This window comes from Mizuhopecten yessoensis, unplaced genomic scaffold (assembly GCF_002113885.1).
Source record: "Mizuhopecten yessoensis strain PY_sf001 unplaced genomic scaffold, ASM211388v2 scaffold10707, whole genome shotgun sequence".
In the NCBI taxonomy this organism is placed as follows: domain Eukaryota; kingdom Metazoa; phylum Mollusca; class Bivalvia; order Pectinida; family Pectinidae; genus Mizuhopecten; species Mizuhopecten yessoensis.
Genome location: NW_018408681.1, coordinates 396,519 through 417,696, shown reverse-complemented (window position 1 = coordinate 417,696; position 21,178 = coordinate 396,519). Strand labels below are relative to the sequence as shown.

At 34.9% G+C, this 21,178-nt stretch overlaps 1 protein-coding gene across 1 annotated transcript in view; it reads left to right on the top strand.

Annotated features, from left to right (window-relative positions):
• The window catches only part of LOC110461921 (magnesium-dependent phosphatase 1-like), a 32,576-nt gene extending 16,021 nt beyond the window's left edge, over positions 1-16,555 (top strand). Inside the window, exons 2-6 of the mRNA XM_021515657.1 lie at positions 10,270-10,336; positions 11,268-11,378; positions 11,813-11,920; positions 12,513-12,604; positions 13,430-16,555. Coding sequence (XP_021371332.1) covers positions 10,270-10,336; positions 11,268-11,378; positions 11,813-11,920; positions 12,513-12,604; positions 13,430-13,779 — 728 coding nt within the window. The 3' untranslated portion in view covers positions 13,780-16,555. The remainder of the gene's footprint in view (positions 1-10,269; positions 10,337-11,267; positions 11,379-11,812; positions 11,921-12,512; positions 12,605-13,429) is intronic.
• Positions 16,556-21,178: the final 4,623 nt, after the last annotated feature.

The window sequence follows — 21,178 nt, the reverse complement described above, 5'->3', positions numbered from 1 at the left end:
ATACGATTAAAGGGAGAAAATCAAGTTATGTGAATCAATGTTTAGGTTTTTGGAAACGTGGAAGACATTATTTGTCTCATTGCCATTGAAGTATTTTTACGATGTATTAACTGACTATCCAACCCTGTTTCATTTAAATACCAGGATGATCATATCAGTACATCACCTTGGAAATCCATATTCAAATTGTAAGACAAACAAGCGGTATTAATATTTTGAAAATGTTTACTTGATGTAGCACTCAACCCGTTGCGTTACAAAAATCAAATGAATCTGATTTCCCCGTACACCTCTATTTGTAAGCCTCATCAGTTTGAAATAAATGGACAATGCAATAATATGAATTATTAATATTAAATTATTATACCTTACTGTGGAGATACTCATACATATTAACATTCAATTTGTATTTCCTTATGTGAAGCCTGCATTCATAGAGCTATACCTGCAATGGGCTTGGATTATGACGTCATTTACCCCATAAAATATTCCGAGAAACAGAATGTCTGTTTTTAACTGCAGTTCATACCGACATGAAAAATGCAGCCTTTTATTTGAATGCATGAGCCGTATGCAATACATAATCTAAAACACCGAGGCCATCAAGCACTGCATATGATTCCAAACAAAGCTTTTCTAACGAATAAACTAGTGCTTTAACAAATCAACAACCCTCTAAGCAAATAATAATTGTGAAAATGCACATAGTGTTAGATGTGTGTTGTATATTACTTAAACAAATATTTCATTTGTATAAAAAAAAAGATAAACTAAACAAAAATTCTTAAAGATATCATATGCATACCGATTGGACACGTGAAAGCATAGCAATTGTTTAATACGCTCATCCGCTTTGATCATCATGGATTCGGGACAAATTACAACCGCCACTGATGGCACCAGTGTTTACACTTCAGTATCCCTTTCCCTCCGTAACTGCTCCAAATGTGATTGTACAGAAAGCTACTATATACAACACGTCTGGCTTTAAACAGAAACCCCACGCCAAACACATTTCATTCTCTTTAGTTTTGAATCTTATGTAACATCTCCTTGTTTCTGAGATAGATCTATAGAAACTGGTTAGCTCATCTATAATTTGTTGAGAATAACTGTAACATATCTTTCATAAAAGTAGTCAATATTAAAATATAAATTCTACCAATGCATTACGATGTCCACCAATTGATCGCATTAGAAGGCAAGGACTCCATAATAGCCTTATATTCAAAACATTTTACGGATTCTGAAAGCTGGCTCAGCTTAATGGTACAGTGTGTCTCTCTGTGATTTTGCCATGAGTAAAACACGTGTTCGGTGTCTGTATAAATGTATCCTCTTCTATAAAATTGGTGAAGGCAGATAGTGCATTCATGCATTCCTCTACTTGTATTATAGGTCACATGGCATCACAAGAGATGCGCGATGTCCTATATCATCTCCTTAAACATTATCGCACGTATTGCTGCGTCATTTCGAACTGCATCGTGTCGTCATACCGTGTCATTTCGCCCAGTCTCGTTGGGTATTGTTAGTAGCATGCGTCTCTTCTATAACTGGGTCCTAGTCCTAGTCCGAAAAACTAATAAACCTGCTATCCTATCACAAAACAAATACTTAATAATTATTATAATAATTTGAGGTTCTTATTAACCGCTTTATCACAACCTAGGTTGTCTCAAAACGGATCACAAATTAGTAGTTATGGTCGAAATATAATATTGGATTGAAATAACCAGGTTTTTTACTGTAGGGCGGTCAAAAGGTAGTTCCTTTTATTTTGATATCATCAGTGATTTTCTGTTGTCTTTGGGTTTCTATCCTAGGGATGTGTATCGTTTAATTGATATAAAGTACTGCTTTTTTGGGGGGGTTGGTGATTTGTTTTGGGGTCTCCTGATATCCGGTATCTGTTCGGGCCGATTTGGTGCTCTCATGTGTGTCGGCATGTCTTTATTTAATCAATATTTTTGAATGAATAGTTTTGTTCGTTACCTGTGGCAAGTCAATTATTTCTTTGAACATCCATTGAGCTCGGGATGGTGAAAACTATTATTATTGTAGCAACTTACCAATTGCCTAATATTAGTCATCGTGCTTTTTCTCCATTAGTTACATAGTTTAGTACACATTATTGTGAGGAACACACATTAACACATTCACCGAATGCGTTGACGCCGATCTTACTCCGATTAAATGTCGGATAATGCCATACAGAAATAATTGGGGTTTGCTGTAAAATGTACATTTGCATTTACATAATATATTGCTTATAGGAATAACATCTGCAAAAGATAACACCTATGATCACAAGCACTGTCAGTATTACACGTTTTGTCTCTGTCGGTATTTCACTCAACGGTATCAATGCAATAAGGAAATGTCGTTGTTAATTATATACCTATATTAAACGATACCATATCTATTTACATGAACCAAAGTTTGTCATCTTAGTTCGCTATAGTGTTGTACATGTGCATGTAGCTGTAAGATTTACAAATTTGAAAATACAGTGACAGTTGCTCCTTTGGAACAAAAAATACTGTAAATGTTAATAATTAATAAATGACTCTTTATCACATAAACACTACATGAAATAAAAGGTGCATTATTTCAAAAGCGAAACGCAATTCCCTTTATCAAAGTAAAACAGTTTATATACCCCATGCATGTTGGATGAAGTGTCAAGTTATGTTCGTTTTCTATCAAAAGAAGCATTGAAATGTTACACAAGAATAATATGCTTCCTCTGGTTATACAATATACACCATGTGTAATAGACTTGTTACTCAAATTAACCGATTAACGCATGACAACGTACATAAAACAAACAGACTTATAGCTGTCATAAGTTGTTCTCAGAAATGTCGGACTGCGTTTGTGAAGAAGCGTATACATATTCACCTCTGAGGGAAAGACAGACATGTGGAAGGTTTCGATGTAACAACAAGCGTGTTTCTTTGTTTATGACTGTCCCAAATACCTTTATGCAAATATATCTGTTACATTACGGTGTATACCTTAATCGTGTTGCTATCATGTATAAGTCCGATGTTTCAGGAGATAATTCATCAAAGATTGTCCTTAATATATGTACATGTAATGAAATACTCACTTACATCTATTCAATATTTTCAGTCTCACATCCGTTATGGAATTCAAATCAATATTAAGCATGAAAAACCCCAGCGCAAATCATACATCATGATAAATTCTAGGACATGCCAACTAACAATTGTCAATCAAAATATTCATCTTTTGAGGTACTATATTCATGAGAGAGAATATGACAATTAATATTCCTTGTTTAAATATGTCAGAATAAATGCGTTGCGAGATATACACATAATACATAACCGGCCTTCCTTATGAGCAACAAGGTCACATATAACCCGAAGAGCAATAAAGAAATATCTTCTAAAAAACAAAAACTCGAAAACACGGCCATATATGTATTATTCAGGACTTGAACAATGTAAAGCTACCACATGTCAATGACACCCTGATATCTATGTTTGGCCATGCTCCAGGGGACATGTGTTTCGGGAGGAATGTATCTGTCGAGGGGAAGGGCGTTCTAACAAGTGCAGTGTCAAAGTAGGTCACACAGTAAGCCCTGTTTTATTACCTCACCCTTCATCAGAATTCCTGGCAAATTATGTCTAGATAATATAATGCAGACAATACACACACGCAAACAAACACACACACAGATTCCATGTATTGTGTAGATAGCAGTTATGAATAGGCTATGCAGTTGCTCCCTTTTTAACAAAGCATCCTAAATAATTGTGGTGTTCTTTGAAAGTAGTAGATTGAGTAAGTCATGTTTGCTATATGTTTTCCATGTGTCCTCTTCGTAATCAACAGCCCAATTCTACACGAAACAATTGAAGTGTCTTGCCAATTTGTAATAATGCCGATAAAACTTGTTAAAAAATAAATTGATTTGTGCTTGGCAGCAACTGATCAAAGAAACTATTTGGGTATTACACAATTTCCTGAAATTTAACGGCGTGTGTCCTTAGATCAGTATACTTGCATACTATTTTAGCATCTTCAGACGAGAAATCTCTTGAAAATTGTTTGGTAATCATCAATGTTGTGTTCTATCTATAAACTTGATTTCATAAGAGATACACTTGCACAAATAATCGTCCTTTCTTTCATCCCTCTTCGATGGTGCTGATGTCAGTTTTACTTAAATCAGCTGTTGTTCATTTAATTGGCTTTGAAGATAAGTTTTTTTCAAATCTAACGAAAATTAATACAAAATCGCCATTTCACTCTTAATGGGCAGTATGTGAAATATGTGTTATGTCACTCCTGATGCCAAGCCTTTCACGCCTTTCTGTGTTATCTCGTTTGAAACCCATAGAGTTATCTCGTTTGCATCATACTTTCTTGCCAATTCCGAATACTGCTTCTACTTTTTCTTGTTTATGAATGCTGTCGCTCTCGTGGTGTGATTGCTAGGAAATGTATTGTATGCTGCAAGACAACATTCCAGACATTTTTTTGTCAGGATATGGTTTGTCCTGTGTTGACAACATGTAAAGACGCCACTGTCTTACTCTATATATCTGTTTATTTAACGTAAATGCGGCTTACAGTCCTGATTTTAAGTTTTAATCCTGTCGTTTTGTTATGACATTGCAGTATCCCTTAATTCAATCATAAAACACAACTTACATAGCTTTGCAACCATGTATAAACATCATGTGTATGTGTTATGACAAGGCCTATTAACAAAATCACAAACACACTGCCTTACACTACTAGTTTTGTAGTAAAAAGGGCATTCGCATCTCTTTCCCTAGTCAGTAATAAAGGCTGATTCACAACATCTTCGGCTCGTATTAATCCCTCAACTCAGTATCATGTCAGAGGTTTTGTTTCCGATAAGTCGTAGTAACGATCGTTTATTTGGGAAGTGAAATAGCAGTTGCTATTATGCGCAACTTGAAGCTTCCGCTTTCCATTTACCTTCGCTGTGTAGTTCGCGGTAACAATGGCACCGTAAAGTTACTAATTTAGTCAATGTCATATAAATGTTGCTAGTGTACTTCGTTATTTGTAGAAGACTTTTACCCGAATGAAACCAACCGCATTCATTTATATGTTATGACCATGCAACATGCCTTAGTCGACTACTTGTGGGTTCCAACAAATGAATTATATTAAACCGGGTGTCAGACATTTGTCAATTGTAATTATAGTATATGGAATTATAGCATCAAGAAAATCAAGGCCATCACTTTTGACATAAAGCATGCAAATTCTCCTTAAGTTTTGAAAAACAACAAATGAAAATATGTCATTTTGCGTGAAAGTTCATTTTACAGAATTAATATACTGGAAGTAACACTTTCAAATATGTATAACGTTTTCTTTTAAATTAATAACGGAATGGGACATTACGTGATTACATGTACCCATTAGTTATAAGTTGTGTGGAAATCTGATTATTTCGAATTGAACTCAATATATTATTCATATTAATGTCAGGAAACAAAGTAAAGGCAGTGACTGATATTGTAGCATTATTGACTACAAAAAAAAATGTTCAAATAATTAAAACCCGAAAGGGAGCACGCCCTAGCTCAAAGAAAAATAATGCTCCTAACAATTAACACAAGTTAACAGACAACAATTTTGAAGACTGCATTTTATAAATGATAATAATATCTTGGTTTACGATTTCAAAATATAATGGAACCAGTATCCAGTTACCACACATAATGGCATCTTGCCTACGCCTATCAGTCGAGGTACATTCCCGATTGCTCTAAATCAACACTCAAGCAAAGGTATGCGTTGGTCCTTGACCCTGATTGCGGATTCCATCCCATAATGATAGACAACAGTTGGGCAACATTAGTGGAATACTGAAATCAATCACTCGACATTTAGATAATGCCTGGAGATAGCTTCATCCCTAATCGCATTCGTGATGGCCTCTTTGAAAGTGAAGGTTTCTGTGTTAATAGGTAGATGGTTTGCGTTAGATTAAGCTTTCTTCAGAATCAGACATGAAAAGTTATAGTAATCCCCAGCTTCGTTATATATAAATTTCGTGAACTTCGATAATAGCCCTCACATAAATATATGAGGCGTCAGAGGCAATTGCGAGAGTTAGTGTAGATTTAATTTGATATATTTTTGTACTGAATCTGGTTCTTTTGCAACAAAAAAGGGTTCCAGTAAAACAGACATAAATATAAAGTGGTAATTTAAACAGAATGTGTATCCGTCTTTGAGTACATACCTCTTTGATTTGAACATTAGATTTCTTTTATTTTACAATGATCTTAAATACGTCTGCTCATCAGTGATGCTATCATAAAGTAAAGTTTTAAATGATGTTAAAACACATGCCATGTTTACATCATAAACATTTAACATGACTCTAAAACTAATGTATTTACATAATGTTTCAGTAAATAAAACACTATTCCACTTGAGTATTTTTGCGCCCTCGTGTGCCTGTAATACAGTTTGCGGTAGCTTTGGTGGCACTTTATCTGATGTGTATGAAAATAAGCGATCGTGAGAAGACTAAAAACAATCCGATGTGTTTTGGGCAATCACGTTGATGATTATATGGAGCCAAGTTATATTGGCCCGTGAAGTTACTACCTGTTCTGTTTTGAAATCTTTTCAACACATGAAAACAGAAAATTATTATTATGGCAGGTGCGCGTATTCCTGATATTGAACACGCTAGCATCCAACTCATATATTTAGCAAAACACTTAGTGACCACTTTTACGAGGAGACGTTTGATACGGGCTTTGTTTATCTCTTCGCATTAATAGATCATGAACTCAACTTGCGTATTCAGATGTTGTCCTCTGATAGCACTGAAAGGTTAGACATGGGTTTGATTTATTCTGTGTGGTATATACAAATATTTCAGGCTTGTACATGACGAATGGCAAAATATTGTCAACATATTTTATTCATTGTCTTGTCGCGATTGTTCAATATATCAGATTCTTAGAACACGCTAAAGATTATTATTTTTATCACGAAAGACTAGACAAGGTTGACCCAATTGCTCAGTATGTTACCAACGGGTTATCTAGATTATAGATTATACAGAATAAAGACAAGTTCTGTTATAATAACATTAGCGCAGAACATATCCTTTTTTTACCCCAATTATGCATACGTCATTTCTAGCACCGACATTCTTAGATTTAAAACTGTAGAAGAGCGCGGCTGTGCATCGAGCAAACCACAAGTTATACGCCCTTGCAACTATGTATACTTGACTAGGTATAGTCGCCAGACAATGTAAACATTTCTTTAATAGAATTGTTTCTACAGTGGTAATCAGAGACTGCGGTTTACAAGGATTTGATATGCTCTCTTTATCAGAAATTTTCAAAGAATTTCGGTATTGTACTTGCTAATGAACTAAGTTGACCTCCTGTCAGCAGCTGTTTGGGTACATTTACCGCTGGTATCAAATATAATGGATGTAGAGAGGTATAGAACAGCTTCATAACACATATCTGCCGCCATAGGTACATGGAGACTAAACTAATTATAAACATTGGCTAGTATGTTTCCATAGTATTACTTTTCAAAAACATGTACCAAAGTGTATTGTGTATATGATATTCCTAAGACTGACACAAAATGTAACCGTTTCGTTTGATGTCCTTGCGGCGGGAATTAAACTTAAATAAAGGAACTTTATCAACATAAGTCCAAACAAATTAAGATAGCACACGTAAAATTTATAAAAGTCTAATTTATTAACGCAAGCATATATACGATAAATATATTAGGTGAACAGCAGGAAAGAAAGTAATGTAAAAACAATATCTACAAGTTCCCTCTTAAGTGGATATGCATTTCTATGAATGATTGATGTTCTTGTTCTGTGTATATATATATTGTAGCGTGTTAAGCAGCGGTGCTTCAAATGTTAATTTATCATATGCAACAAGACAAGATGTAAAAACAATTCATCCCATATGATAGATATCTGTAAGTTCATTGACTACACTCTATTCTGAGAACCTTGAACGAATCTTAAATTACGAGTCTCTGTTGAAAATATCATTTATGTAGACAAAGAACTATATACAAATAATTTTACACAAACATAACTATCACTAAAAATATTTATGTATCTGTAATTAGGACGCTGCTCAAAGTCCATCGCTTAAGTCTTGTATCATTACAAGTAAACAACAATCATGTACATTTACCAATGTGTATTTTGGCATGAGCATATTATCAGGTATAATAGAAACATACAACATCGAACAAGAGCCGTGAGCTATGTAACACATACCGCGTCAACAAGGCTCCGACAATTGTGTTTGTAAACAATGCCGTATTATGAAAGCATTACATCAATATTATTAAAAACACTCCGTCGAACATACTAACAAGTAACGTTCTACATGTCTACTTCAGCCTGACGTTGGTGATACAGGCATTTAAACCCTTACCTGATTGTTATTATTTACTTCTGATATATTGTGTCCTGCAGATTTATATTTTATTAACAATTACTCAGCATATGATTTTGTAAAAAGGGTATCAAGGCATCAGGTATAATCATGAAGAAGAATGCCGCTACAAAACTACCAATCAGACTACAAGAGCATCCCTCTGAACACAGTCATAATGTGCCTGATGCATAGCTTGAGATTGATACATGATAAACAGTTAATTGAAAGAATATATGGGGGATACAATAATTTAGCGCATCCAGGTTAGCATTATTAAATATTATTCAAGAATGCAACTACCACTAAAACAATAAGAGATATCAATCAAACCAGTTCTGAATGCGATGTTTTCCTAGCCCCTTCAAAAGCTCTCACAAAACATTACACAATATATAGAACCTATGTACAGTATGTGCCAGGACGAAAATATTCAACAAACCTTTGTTTCAAGTGTTTACACATTTCTATTGAAATTTTAAACAATTATTCAACCAACATACATCCTGTCATTAATTGCTTTGATCTTAAACATACAGAATTCCTGTACAATATAACAGCTTTGAAGCTGGGACATTTGTGTAGATTATGCCCCAAATATTTACATGGTTTCGTCTAGAGTCGTTAAGCTGTCATGGTTATGTTCTAAAGGGATGATTGATATGTACAAATGAAGCTTTGCTCCTAAAACATTAATAACGCATTCCGTGTAAGCAGTTTATTAGATTAAGCTGATTTGTATAAACATTGCTACAGTACCGGAAGTAGGAGTACAACGATTATCGTAACCTTTATTCTACTTCCATTATAATACAAAATAATTGTTTGGTTGCTGTCTTAGTTCCCTTTCACTTTTGTTATTTCCAACACAATATTCATTATTAAGCAGCTCTTTGACGCCACACATGATCGCTACCATTCATAGTAATTTGTGTCAGGGAAATAATATGAACCCATATGACATCACTATACTTCGGTGTATCGTGTTTTTCCCTAAAAAGTTCATTCATTCAATAATGACACATATTACTGCACCCCAATCTATAGATAAATGTCAAACCGTCTTAAGTACGCTAGTATTTATCTCCAAGTCAAGTTGATCAAAGTCCTACAACACCATACAGATCAGGGTTGCAATTAAAACATGTATCTGAAAGTCACAATTGTTTACATCCTCATCAACAGATCAAGGTCAAAACCTATCCCGCTATCATATCAATGTCAAGGTCACACGTCCTACATATATATGTGTTTATATTCATATGCATCTAACATGAAAATGAAGTTTGTTGCATTGTTTTTTATTGATATTTGATCATCTTATTGATCGATTCGATTTATCGATGAAATAAATCATTCCTTGATTGATTGAATTATTTGGCTGTAGTAAACATGACATTTTACAGACATCTTCTGTTGATAAGTGAGATATAAAAAGAAGAGAATTAATAGAAGTATACTCCCTAAGTTGTAACTTTTCTGTTCTATTTAATCCAGTGCAAAAAGTATTGTCCGTTTTAAATTTATAATCAATTGAAATTTTTAAATATATAAAAAATAAATTCTTGGTAAGATGTGTGCTTATTTTTTAATTATAAATGTCATGTAACGTAAATTGATAAGTATCTGCTTTGGTGTCGTACATGTTGAAATTATTGTGCTTTCTTACATGAGCATCATATTCTACACGAATCTAACAAGTCATCATACTGTAAATTTGAACAAAGTCGTCCTTACGGAAACCTTATATTCGTTCACATTCCAACTATAGCTTTACATTTATTTTTTGTATTTTCAGATTACACATTATGGCCGTTCTGGGTTGACAGGAAAGTAAATGTGGAACCACCTTTCAACAGAACTCCGTGAGTACCTGTTGATTACTGAGTGTTTGTGTAGACGCCCTCATTAACAATACATCAAAAATGTTTTGTAGATGAAGTTACATTATGGTGTCTGTTTGTATGGACACCGTTATTTCACAGAACTCTACAGACACCTAAACACGAGTGAATATGGAAATGAAATGTCGCCTAGAGCACAGCCTTCCACAGACAAATACAAGTACCAAAGTTCCCACTGAACTGTATAAGTCTATAACAAAGTCAGATCCAAAGACCTGCAAAAGTGTGTTTATCTGATACCAGATTCCAACCTATCGCCAGATGTACCCAAGCTTGATAGTTATGTATGTGTTATCTAGAACTTAGCCTTCTACAGATCTATAAAAGTAACTACCCGAAATTGATAGTAGAACATTCACGTGTGCTTCTCTTGAACCAAACTCCCATAGATTAAGTAACCGAGCGTGGTAGTTTATATTTGTGTTAATTTATTTATGCAATGAGTTCTCAAAAATAACGAAACGCAATACCTGGAATTGGTTGTTAAAAAAACAGTAGCATGTGTTTACCTCGAACTAACCTCCCAAAAAACAGTGTAAGTACTGAGCGTGGAAGTAGTATGTATATTGTAGAGTGTTTGTACAATTCCCGATACCTTCACTATACAATTATATCATGTAAACAACTCACAACTGATGATAAGATACCTTCGTTGGGAATGGTCAATGGGAAGATATGTTCTTTGTTAAGTTAACGACGCGACCGAAAATATTTTCGTTGAACATTTGGGTCACTGACGTTTATGTGATTAGATGTTCACATCGCCAGAACATGACACTGTATTGAGAGTGTTTATAAATAATTATTTAGAACCAAAAAATGGAATAATAATTTATCTGTAGTTCATGGTCACCAAATCTGTTTTACTTGAATATATTTGATTTTGTTTCAGAGACGGTAAAGTATTTGATGCACGCAGCAGAGAGGTTCATTCTTTCCCTGATATAGAGCACATCCTCAAGAAGCTGAAAAACGACAAATTCAAGTTGGCAATTGCCTCAGAGTAAGTTACATTTTTCCTCAAAAGAAAATTAAATTCAAAACCTTTTTAGTAAATGAGCAAGAAAAATGTTTTTCTGATAAGGATAAAGGTTCACATAAAGAAATTATACCATACTTATAACGATATCTATTAATTCGAAGGTTGATTGACATTAGCGGACAGAACAATAACAATAATACTTTTCTTATCAATTTACTTGAATTCATGTTTTATTCTTCTCGCGTGACAATCTGAAAAGATTAGTCAACTTAGTGGAGTGTCAAGGTAGTAGCTAAAGTTATGACGTGAACACAACAATACGTAATTCTGTTTATTTACCATCTTTTGCATTTTGCTTCTGCTTTGGTATTCACAAGTAGGAACAAAACTAGTGTTTGGTGTCACAAGAATTCAATTATGTTTGTAATATATCTTTTGTGTTTCTTTATATACAGAGCTTTCAATAAAGAAGAGGTCCGGAGACTTGTTTCCTACTTTGGGTGGGATGTTTATTTTGATCACATGGAAGTTTATCCGGGGTCCAAGATTACTCACCTTCTCACGTAAGTGGTATCTTTAGTCAACATACCTCGTTCATCACCTCGCTGATTACAACGTCGGGCAGAAATGGCAGGTAGAGGAACGTATGGTGGCGAAAAGTCATCAACATTACACCCAGGTCAAATAGTTTAGATCTGTACACCGATCTAGCTTTCATTATTCTTCTCGCATTTTTTCATACAGAACTCGTTTATTTAGATGTGTAATGTTGCGGGCTTTCCAGCATTTCATACGCTCTGGGAATAGTTTCAGGGTGATAGAATATCCATACCTTTCAATACGGTCCATATTAGGATATAGCTTTACAAATCAGTAAGTCGAAGCAGTAGACTGATATTGTTTACAGATATTTGAATGGTATGTTTGAAATGTAGAATATTTTATTGTATACTTGTTGCTTTTGCATTACCGCAGAGATAATCATTCAAATGTGTAAATAAACTTGAGTATCCATGTCCTACTAAGATGTCTAATAGTTAAAATAAATGGGAAAGCACGATGTGTTCCGAGGTGCACACATGTTTGATAGAACTATGGTTATATTGAACTTTTGAATATTATTTTGAATTAAATTTTCAATCCCTGTTCATTCAGAATCAAGAAAGAGAGCGGGGTGGATTTTCCTGACATGATGTTCTTTGATGACGAGAGGGATCATCTTTCAGAAGTGGCACACACGTGTTTAGGTAAGTATATATACCATTATCCCTTCAGGTAACACAAATGTTTAGATAGGTGCACATACCATTATCCCTTTAGGTAACACACGTGTTATTTTAGGTGTATATACCATTATCCCTTCAGATAAAGTCTTTAGAAAGGTGTATATACCATTATCCCTTTAGGTTACACACGTGTTTAGGGAGGTGTATACACCATTACCCCTTCAGTTAGCACACGTGTTTAGGTAAATGCATACACCATTATCCCTTCAGGTAACACCCATGTGTAGATAGCTGTTTATACCAGTATCCCTTCATGAAACACATGTGCTTAGATAGGTGTATACACCATTATCCCTTCAGGTTACACACGTGTTTAGGTAAATGTATACACCAGTATCCATTCAGGTTACACACGTGTTTAGGTAAATGTATACACCATTACCCCTTCAGGTTACACTCGTGTTTAGGTAAATGTATATACCATTACCCCTTCAGGTAACACACGTGTTTAGGTAAATGTATACACCATTACCCCTTCAGATTTTAACATTTTCTCTGGTTATTCTCTCTTTCGAGACTCTTTGTACGACTCATTTTCTCAAAGATTGTAACAATTCATGCAAAGAAGGAAGATTAAAGCTGAAGGAAAGTTTAATTGCTCGTTTATATCGAGTCAGTGTAATTGCACCAGCAAACCTCGGATCAACCTACCATTATTCTTCTGGTACATGAGACATCCAACTTTTATCATGCAGTTATGTTAAAATTCATAGCTTGTTTTTTGGTTTACCTTCGAAACTGGAATTTTAAGCTTTTAATTTTGAGGCTTTTTTATTTCATTCTCAGGTGTGACATGTATTTGGGCAAATCGTGGAGTGTCAGAAGAAATATTGGAAGAGGGATTCAAGGCCTTCTCAAACAACCACATTAGCAACGCTAACAACAATAACAACAACATGCTTCACTCCAGTACAAGCTCTCTCAACAGCAACGACTCCGAGGAGTCCCAGAGTGAAACAACTGTGTTCTACGTACACAAAAGGCGCGGGTCACGTGCCTCAATTACATACGATACTCCTCCAGTTATTGACAGGGCTGTGCGCCTCCGCGGTAGAAGAATGTCCGCCCCAGCGTTATCAATTCCCAAATTGGATACCAAAAAGCTTCTGGCGTGTCAAGAAATAAACGAAAACTAAATATTATACATTAAGCTGAAAGATTTTGTCATGTCCTTAAAATAGGGAAAACAAGCTTTACAATAGTCACGTGACATTGTGATAATGAGGTTGACTCGTAAAATGTCCTCGTTTAAATCGAGTATTTATACGTGTATCTAGTGGAAAAAATGTTTGTTATGACAGAAATCAAGACCGGATTTTGACGTGAAAAGTGTGCTTAGAGATGTGACATTTTTGAAAGGGATGAATTTGCGCACAAATTGGATGAAAGTGCGATGAAATATTTGTAATACACATATGGATAATCAAATTTTGAAATTTTGATTTTAATAGAACATGGGGTAAATAGAGTATACAGGAGCATGCAGACTCACTACCGAATCATGAACGACACCACGTAAAAACTCACTGCGTTGTCTGAACAGATGCAACGATGTAATTGGACGATTTAAGTAGGTGTTTAACAGACGATAGATCTATGAAGAGGCGACATCCCGCCCATCACGTGATCATAATACAGCATCTGGAGCTGAGCAGGTGCATGTGTTTGTATTGAGGAGAGTGAAGTACGTCTACAGTGCCACATTCACAGCGTAATTGTCTGAAGATGAAAAGAATCTTGAATGAGCGGGGAGGATAAGAGATGAATAAATAATACAACATTTGTTCACAAAAAAATACGTCCGTTGACTTTGGGATGAAAGAAGTATCTAAATGGATACAAACATAAGTTGAGGGTTTACATGTGTAAGGTAAGCGTGATGTTAAGATTATACAAAGTTTGTGGGGAATTACTTTAATAACACAGAATGCTATAACTCCCTTTCAAGTTTATAGTAATGATTCTTAGCCTAATTTCTAAACATAACAATGTCGACACGCTATATGTAATGGGTATTAGGAGCGATTTATGTGGCGTCGTCCTTTAGTATTACGCCAGAATGTATAATGTGTTCAATTGAGGAAAACTTTACGTTAATCGAAATCCCAACAAATGCCATTCCTTGCATTTCTATACAGGATAAAGATATGTGTACAGAATTAGCAACAGAAACTAACAAACAAAGAGAAAGAAAGAAAGAGCGAGTATGAGGTGAGAGAACGGAAGGGTTTATGGAGTTTTGTGGGGAATGGAAATTAGGTACATGTATAGTGCTAGTTTTTGGGAGAGAAAGTCAGTATTGCAGCTACTTTTCTTTGAGAACAATGAAGTATTAGAGCATTATTGGTGAGAGAGTAAGGCATTATGTAAGGTAGTATTAAGAGAGATAAACAGTATTGGAGCTAGCAATGGGCTTAAAATGCAGAATTTGATAATTGCTAGGTACGGAAGGAAGAAAAGCTGTATAAGAGCTAGTAAAAGATTGCAAAAGCAGTATTTGAGCTAACATTGGGAGAGAGGAAGGCATGATTGATGCTAGTTTTGAAAGGGGAGAAAGGTGTGAGTGTTGGTAGTAGTAATGCGAGATTTGTGCAAGTTTTAGGAGGGAGGGAGAAATGCAGTATATATCTTACGTACTATAATGTGCAACACAGCGGGGGAGAGTGCAGAGAGTATGTACGAGATCTTGGCGTGAGATTCAACTTATCTTTCCTATCAGGATACGAATGGAGGATGAGGGAGAAGGATAGTTCCTAAGCTTTGTAGTGTTTTAACGCAATCAACATTACCTTGATATTAATTGATTTTAGTCTTTCATGTAGATATGATCTTATGTATTACATGTTTTAATTGCATGTAGAGGTTTCGTAAACGCTCGCTCTGTAAGTGTGTAAGAATGTATGAAGATACGGCTAAATATCAGCAAATGGTTGTGTTTATATCTTACATAGAAATATTCAGGCGATGATGAATATGTGTTTTTGCCATTCTCGATCGAGAAAATATTAACCCATTCAAACGAATATTGTATGACACCTACTTTTTCATTAGTGTTTATATTTGTCAAATGTTTTACAAATATCTTAAAACAACGTGTACACAACGTTTTAATATATTGCATTTTGAAAGAAACGTGCATTTTAGAAACAAAATTCATATCATGACTTTTTTTGCCATTATTCCCCCACATGACGAGGTAAAAGTTTTACCCACAAATATTTATTGTCTTTTGTGCTCTTATACATACACCTAAAATTGTTATTGCAATTGTCACAAATAATCAAAATATAATGATCATATTCGTTTTTTTCATTTTGAAAACTGCAGAAAAGAAAATAAGAATAAGTACATTGTGAATTTCTGTAAAAGTATCAGGTATATAAATGCGAATTGAATAGACAGGTTTAAATTATTTTGAATTCACAAGTACAGTTGAAAATGTTTTTATTTCGTGATTTTCATATAATGGCATGTTTGGTAATATTTCCCGATTGATGTTATCCTGCACGTGCACGGCCACACGTGCAAGGTCACACGTGTACCGCCACACGTGCACGACCCCTCTCCCATGTCTCACCTTACAATGTTGTACTGTAATTATGTTCATACTTTATGACGTATAGATTGTGATAAATTTCGTAGCAGTGTTATATAAGTGAGTAGACATATAGTTATTATATATATATGATATATGATGTAAACGTAGATGTTTATTTGTATATATACGGTTCCTGACGAATTGTACATATTAGTTTATAAACGAAAGATTATGAATATTCATAAGAGCTGAGTATGTAAATTATAGTGCTGAATATGTAAATGATCGTCCACTGTGCAGACTAGTCTACGCCATGGTGGTAAGATGATTGGTTCGGGTTTACAGAGGTAGAAAAATAAAATTTGTAAATTCAACCGCCTCTTTGTTTTCCCTAGACAGCAAGTGACCTGTTTCACTAACGCATGGAAATCCCTTCACACAAGATTTTCTAAAGGAAATCATTAGTGAAGTTTCTTAAAGAATTTTGAAATTCAATATTGCTTATCTTATCTAGAAAAACGTGATAAGAATTTCTGTTTTATTAAGGAACTTTCGGGAAACTGAGGATATGCAGGAAAAGACTCTGATCCAATTGGAGGTAAAAAATACCTAGATCAATTGTCGACATTCTTTTCAAAGTATGTAGGGTAATATCAGAATACCTCACAAATAACGGGAGAAGTAAAACAGCTGTCTCAGAAGGAGAAGCGTCTTCTGAGCCACAAATGACATCCAACATGATGCAAACGTTTCCTCCCAAATCCAGAAAATCAGATCGGTCCAACAAATGACGTTCTCTAAACACAAGTTCCAATACGGTACAGTTCCTACAGCGGACGCGAGCTTAATTTTGATGGTAATGATTAATTGTTTATAGCTACGACCGAATTAAAAGTATCGAAATTACAATGAGCGATTAAATTTAGATATTTTTGTAGTAGTTCATTATGCATTATTAATCTAGTAAATGGTAGGATATCCTCTGTCTGAAAGGAGGGTCAACGTTAATGCTTTAGTAGGCCCTAACTGATCAGCTTGATTAATAAAAAAAAGAATCTAGAATTGCTTAATCACGACATGAGTTTTCATTCTTTTATCAATTAGTCCCTGCAGAGAAAAAATGAAGCAGTGAAGTAGAAAATAAACACAAAACATGGCATTTAGTTGGTTTTCATGATAAGAGAAAACCAGGATATTTTCACTTTTAAAATATTACTTTGTAGTTACAATTATATGCATTCTGATTGCTAATATACCCCAAATGAACCCTAATTATCTAAGTTTTTCACCGCTATCAAGTCCAAATGACCACAATAAGACCAAGGCTCTCCGCTACTTTTGCTATTCATTTGGGGTATGTAGGTTGTATAGCACAAGGCTCTCCACTTTCTGAATTTCTTTTTAGGTATTTAAAAATGCAGTTTAAAACTTTACCAATTGAACTTGAAATGTTGAAATGCACATTATTAGATAGGATAAATACAGAGATATTCATACACATTGATTAATCCCAAAAGGAAATCCCATTTCATCATGCTTTGCATCGTAAAACTAAATTTCTGCAAAAAGACAAACTTATCCATTGTGGTCTGCTGAAGCATTAAAGTATGCAGCTTTACTTGATAAGATAAAAAAAAATGTCCGTTACACATGATTGCTATCACGGGTCTGGAAACGCATAGATATGCCGCCGCATGGACCGTGTTTGACGTTAGCGTGAGTGTTTTTATCCCACTCCTGCATCAACGCTTGTGTGAGATCATAAAAGTTACAAGACTGATTTTGGTGGCGTCGAACTTATTTCTCAATGACATTGTAAACGTGTTTTATGAATGACAGCTTTTAAGACTGTGCAGACCAGTCTAGTTTTTGGGCATTGTTGTGCCTAGGAAATTTCGTGCCAGCGCCACTGGTTGGTGTCAAGGGTTGAGTTGTCATGTTGGAAAATGGCGCCTGCTGCATGACACTGCAAAAATAGGTCCAACAACACCGAAATGAGCACGATCGTGATCGCAACAGCCTGTTAAACTTCCTCTTGATATCGGTTTTGCCACATTATATGCTTTACATGGATGAAACAAAAGTCTGAGAACAGGACGGGATGACATTATCGTAACAACCATCGGCGGTGTCCTTCCGCCAAATTAAGTGATTAACTCGATGACGTCATATCAAAACGGAACCCGTAAAAGGCCATTGCGTTTTAGCGACTGAATTGTAAATGATTGCGTATGGTATGGTAACTTAAACGGCGATCAAACCTCCACGTTATTGTTGTTACCTTTGATACATTGCAATTCGTATCATTTTTATGTCAATATATTTAATGACATTTTTCCAGCGACCGATCTGCTATAATTTAAATAAAAAAATGGAACAATTACATCCACAAAATATCACCCGTGCAAAGAATCTGGATTCATATTTACGTTTATGTATTTAAACAGCTTTATTTTGTTGTTGTTGTATAGTGGTAAAATCATCAGACGGTCATAGGTTGTATTGTGTGTACATTCGGTCATTGATTCGCATGGAATTAACATTGCTCTAACAATTGCCGGGGCTTTCAATGACAAGACGAGGCTGGTCATTCTATTTACCTTGTTGACGAAAGCACCTATAGCAGATGCGATGATAGGCGTCAATCTTTAAACGTGTTGTTTCAGAAAACATTATTAGGCGAGTCACAAACATGCCAGTGGTATGTAAACGGAAGCCGACAAACGTGCATAATGTTCAATACGAAGATCCGTTCAATACTCGAGAATTCCGGAATGTACCACATATGTCGAATTCCTCATGAAATGAACCTCTTGATCTGTTATTGGACTGGAATTGCTCTTCGACCTTGAAATGCATATCCCCATCAGTCTTGTTTACAAAAAGAGAACCATGTGTACCATAACACCCGCTGGCATGGAAGGGCGAGAAATAGATCGACCGGACTCAGGAATGCTTCTGTTGTAGTTTTCATCTGAGGTTAAATGTTTTCTTAGTCTGATCCTTTTAATCATTTGACCGACCTGGAAAAGGATAGTATAATTCATCTATCAAATTATTTCAAATATCGTAATCGTAATAATAATCAGCTAAGTGCATAGGGTGATAACTTGAGTATTGAAGATAGGAAATCAGAAAAGTATGAAAACAATGACCCCTGTCTTGTAATCTAACAGAGCTTTAAGACTTCCGCCACTGATAGACAACCACGTGTTGATGTAGGGTACGCTGTGCATACTATTTATCAGAATCAATTGACTTAACAGACACAGACTTGGACCTAACCGGAGGGCGATACAGAACAAACATTTCTAGTATTTATTTATAAATTCTGAAATTATTTTAACGAGAAATCGGTTACGGATTCAGAATCTAGGATGTGTTACTCTACTTTATAAAATATTTTATATGGAATCTCGCTTGGTGCAAAAATGTTGACCTACATTTTTTAGACCCAAACATCTTTAATCTGTTTTCCTTTAAAATAAATTGAAAATAAGTCGGTTAGTAGTTCAATGTGTTTTTATGACCTAAGTTAAACAAAACGGCTTACAGATAAAAGCAACGGAAAGCGACTCTGACTTTTTTGGCGTAATTCTCTGTTTAATTTCCTTTATCAAACAGTTAATGGTTTGTATCCTGGTTATGTTGTTCGTAGACTATAGCGTTATATTTAACACAATCAGCATGTAGACAAAACTGTTGCAGTAGTTCAAGGATATTGGAATCCAGCAATAATAAAAAATAAAACTGAAGACCATATTTCTTGCTGTTGTATATAGTGTATACTTACCAACTGCTGCGAACAAAAGATTACGAAACATTCTTCAGATAAGAAACACCAAAAGCTCAATAAAAGTTTTTAAAATGCCTTTATCGCCATATCATACGGCGAACTCTGCTGAGTTTGTTTACAAACTCAGTTCAGCACTGTTTACAATTTTGAATATGGTCAGTCGGTCAAAATTATGTTTATAGGTCATGGTCCGTGGTACCTTGTAAAACCATTTCACGCCACCTCAGAGTTCAATTCTTATCTCGCGCTCTGTTTCAAAATACATTTCCCATCACCTCGGTATGTAAATATGAATTTAACGCGAGACTAAGCAAGTGTTAGTTGTTAATCTAACGATCTGACTGACACAGACATGGCAGAAACAAAGGTACGGAATGTTGTCCGAACAACCGGTAACTAGTATATGCCCATCATTATTTGACCAAGCAGTGCATATAGTGCAGTCCGAGTTGTTCCGATATATATCTATCACATCCAGACACTTCGGAATGCTTGACTCATCGGTCGAATGAAAAAAACAAGAAATTAAGAGATTAGTGCCCTTGAGGGATTCTTGTCAAGTATTTCGGCCGGTCAACGAGAATACCTCGAGTAAAACATTCACATGAAATGCAGGGAATGCAGAAACATTATTGATGAGATAGGCAAAGAAAATGCTTGACCAATGGTCAACGGTTTCCGTGATTTGGGTTAGAGGATAACGTGTGAAACATGCAATTAACACGTATATCAATGCTCGTTGTAGATATGTTAAACGTTCTCAATTCAAATAATATTCAAGAGGAAATGAAATGTAAGCGTTAATAATAAGTTAGACCTATTGCTATTTAAGCTGATAAACTATTTTTTTATTTATTTTTTATTCTTAGAAGTTTTTCAACAGTACATTATAAACATAACACATTATATTTCAGCCACACATTCTTAATTTTCACACAATTTTTTTGTTTGCTTTGACATTTTTCTAACATTATCATAATAATTACATCAAATTAGATACCAATTCAGAAAACAATTATTTTCTATATAAAATTGAAACAAGATACATAGAATAATAGTATATGCATTGGAGTAAAGAATCAAACAAAGAAAAAAAAGAAAAAAAAACAGTTTTACTAATTTTACACGCTGAAACCAGGATATAAAGTGTTATGTTCCATTGTAATGTTTTAGAAGAAGATAGGAAAGAAAAGAGTAATAA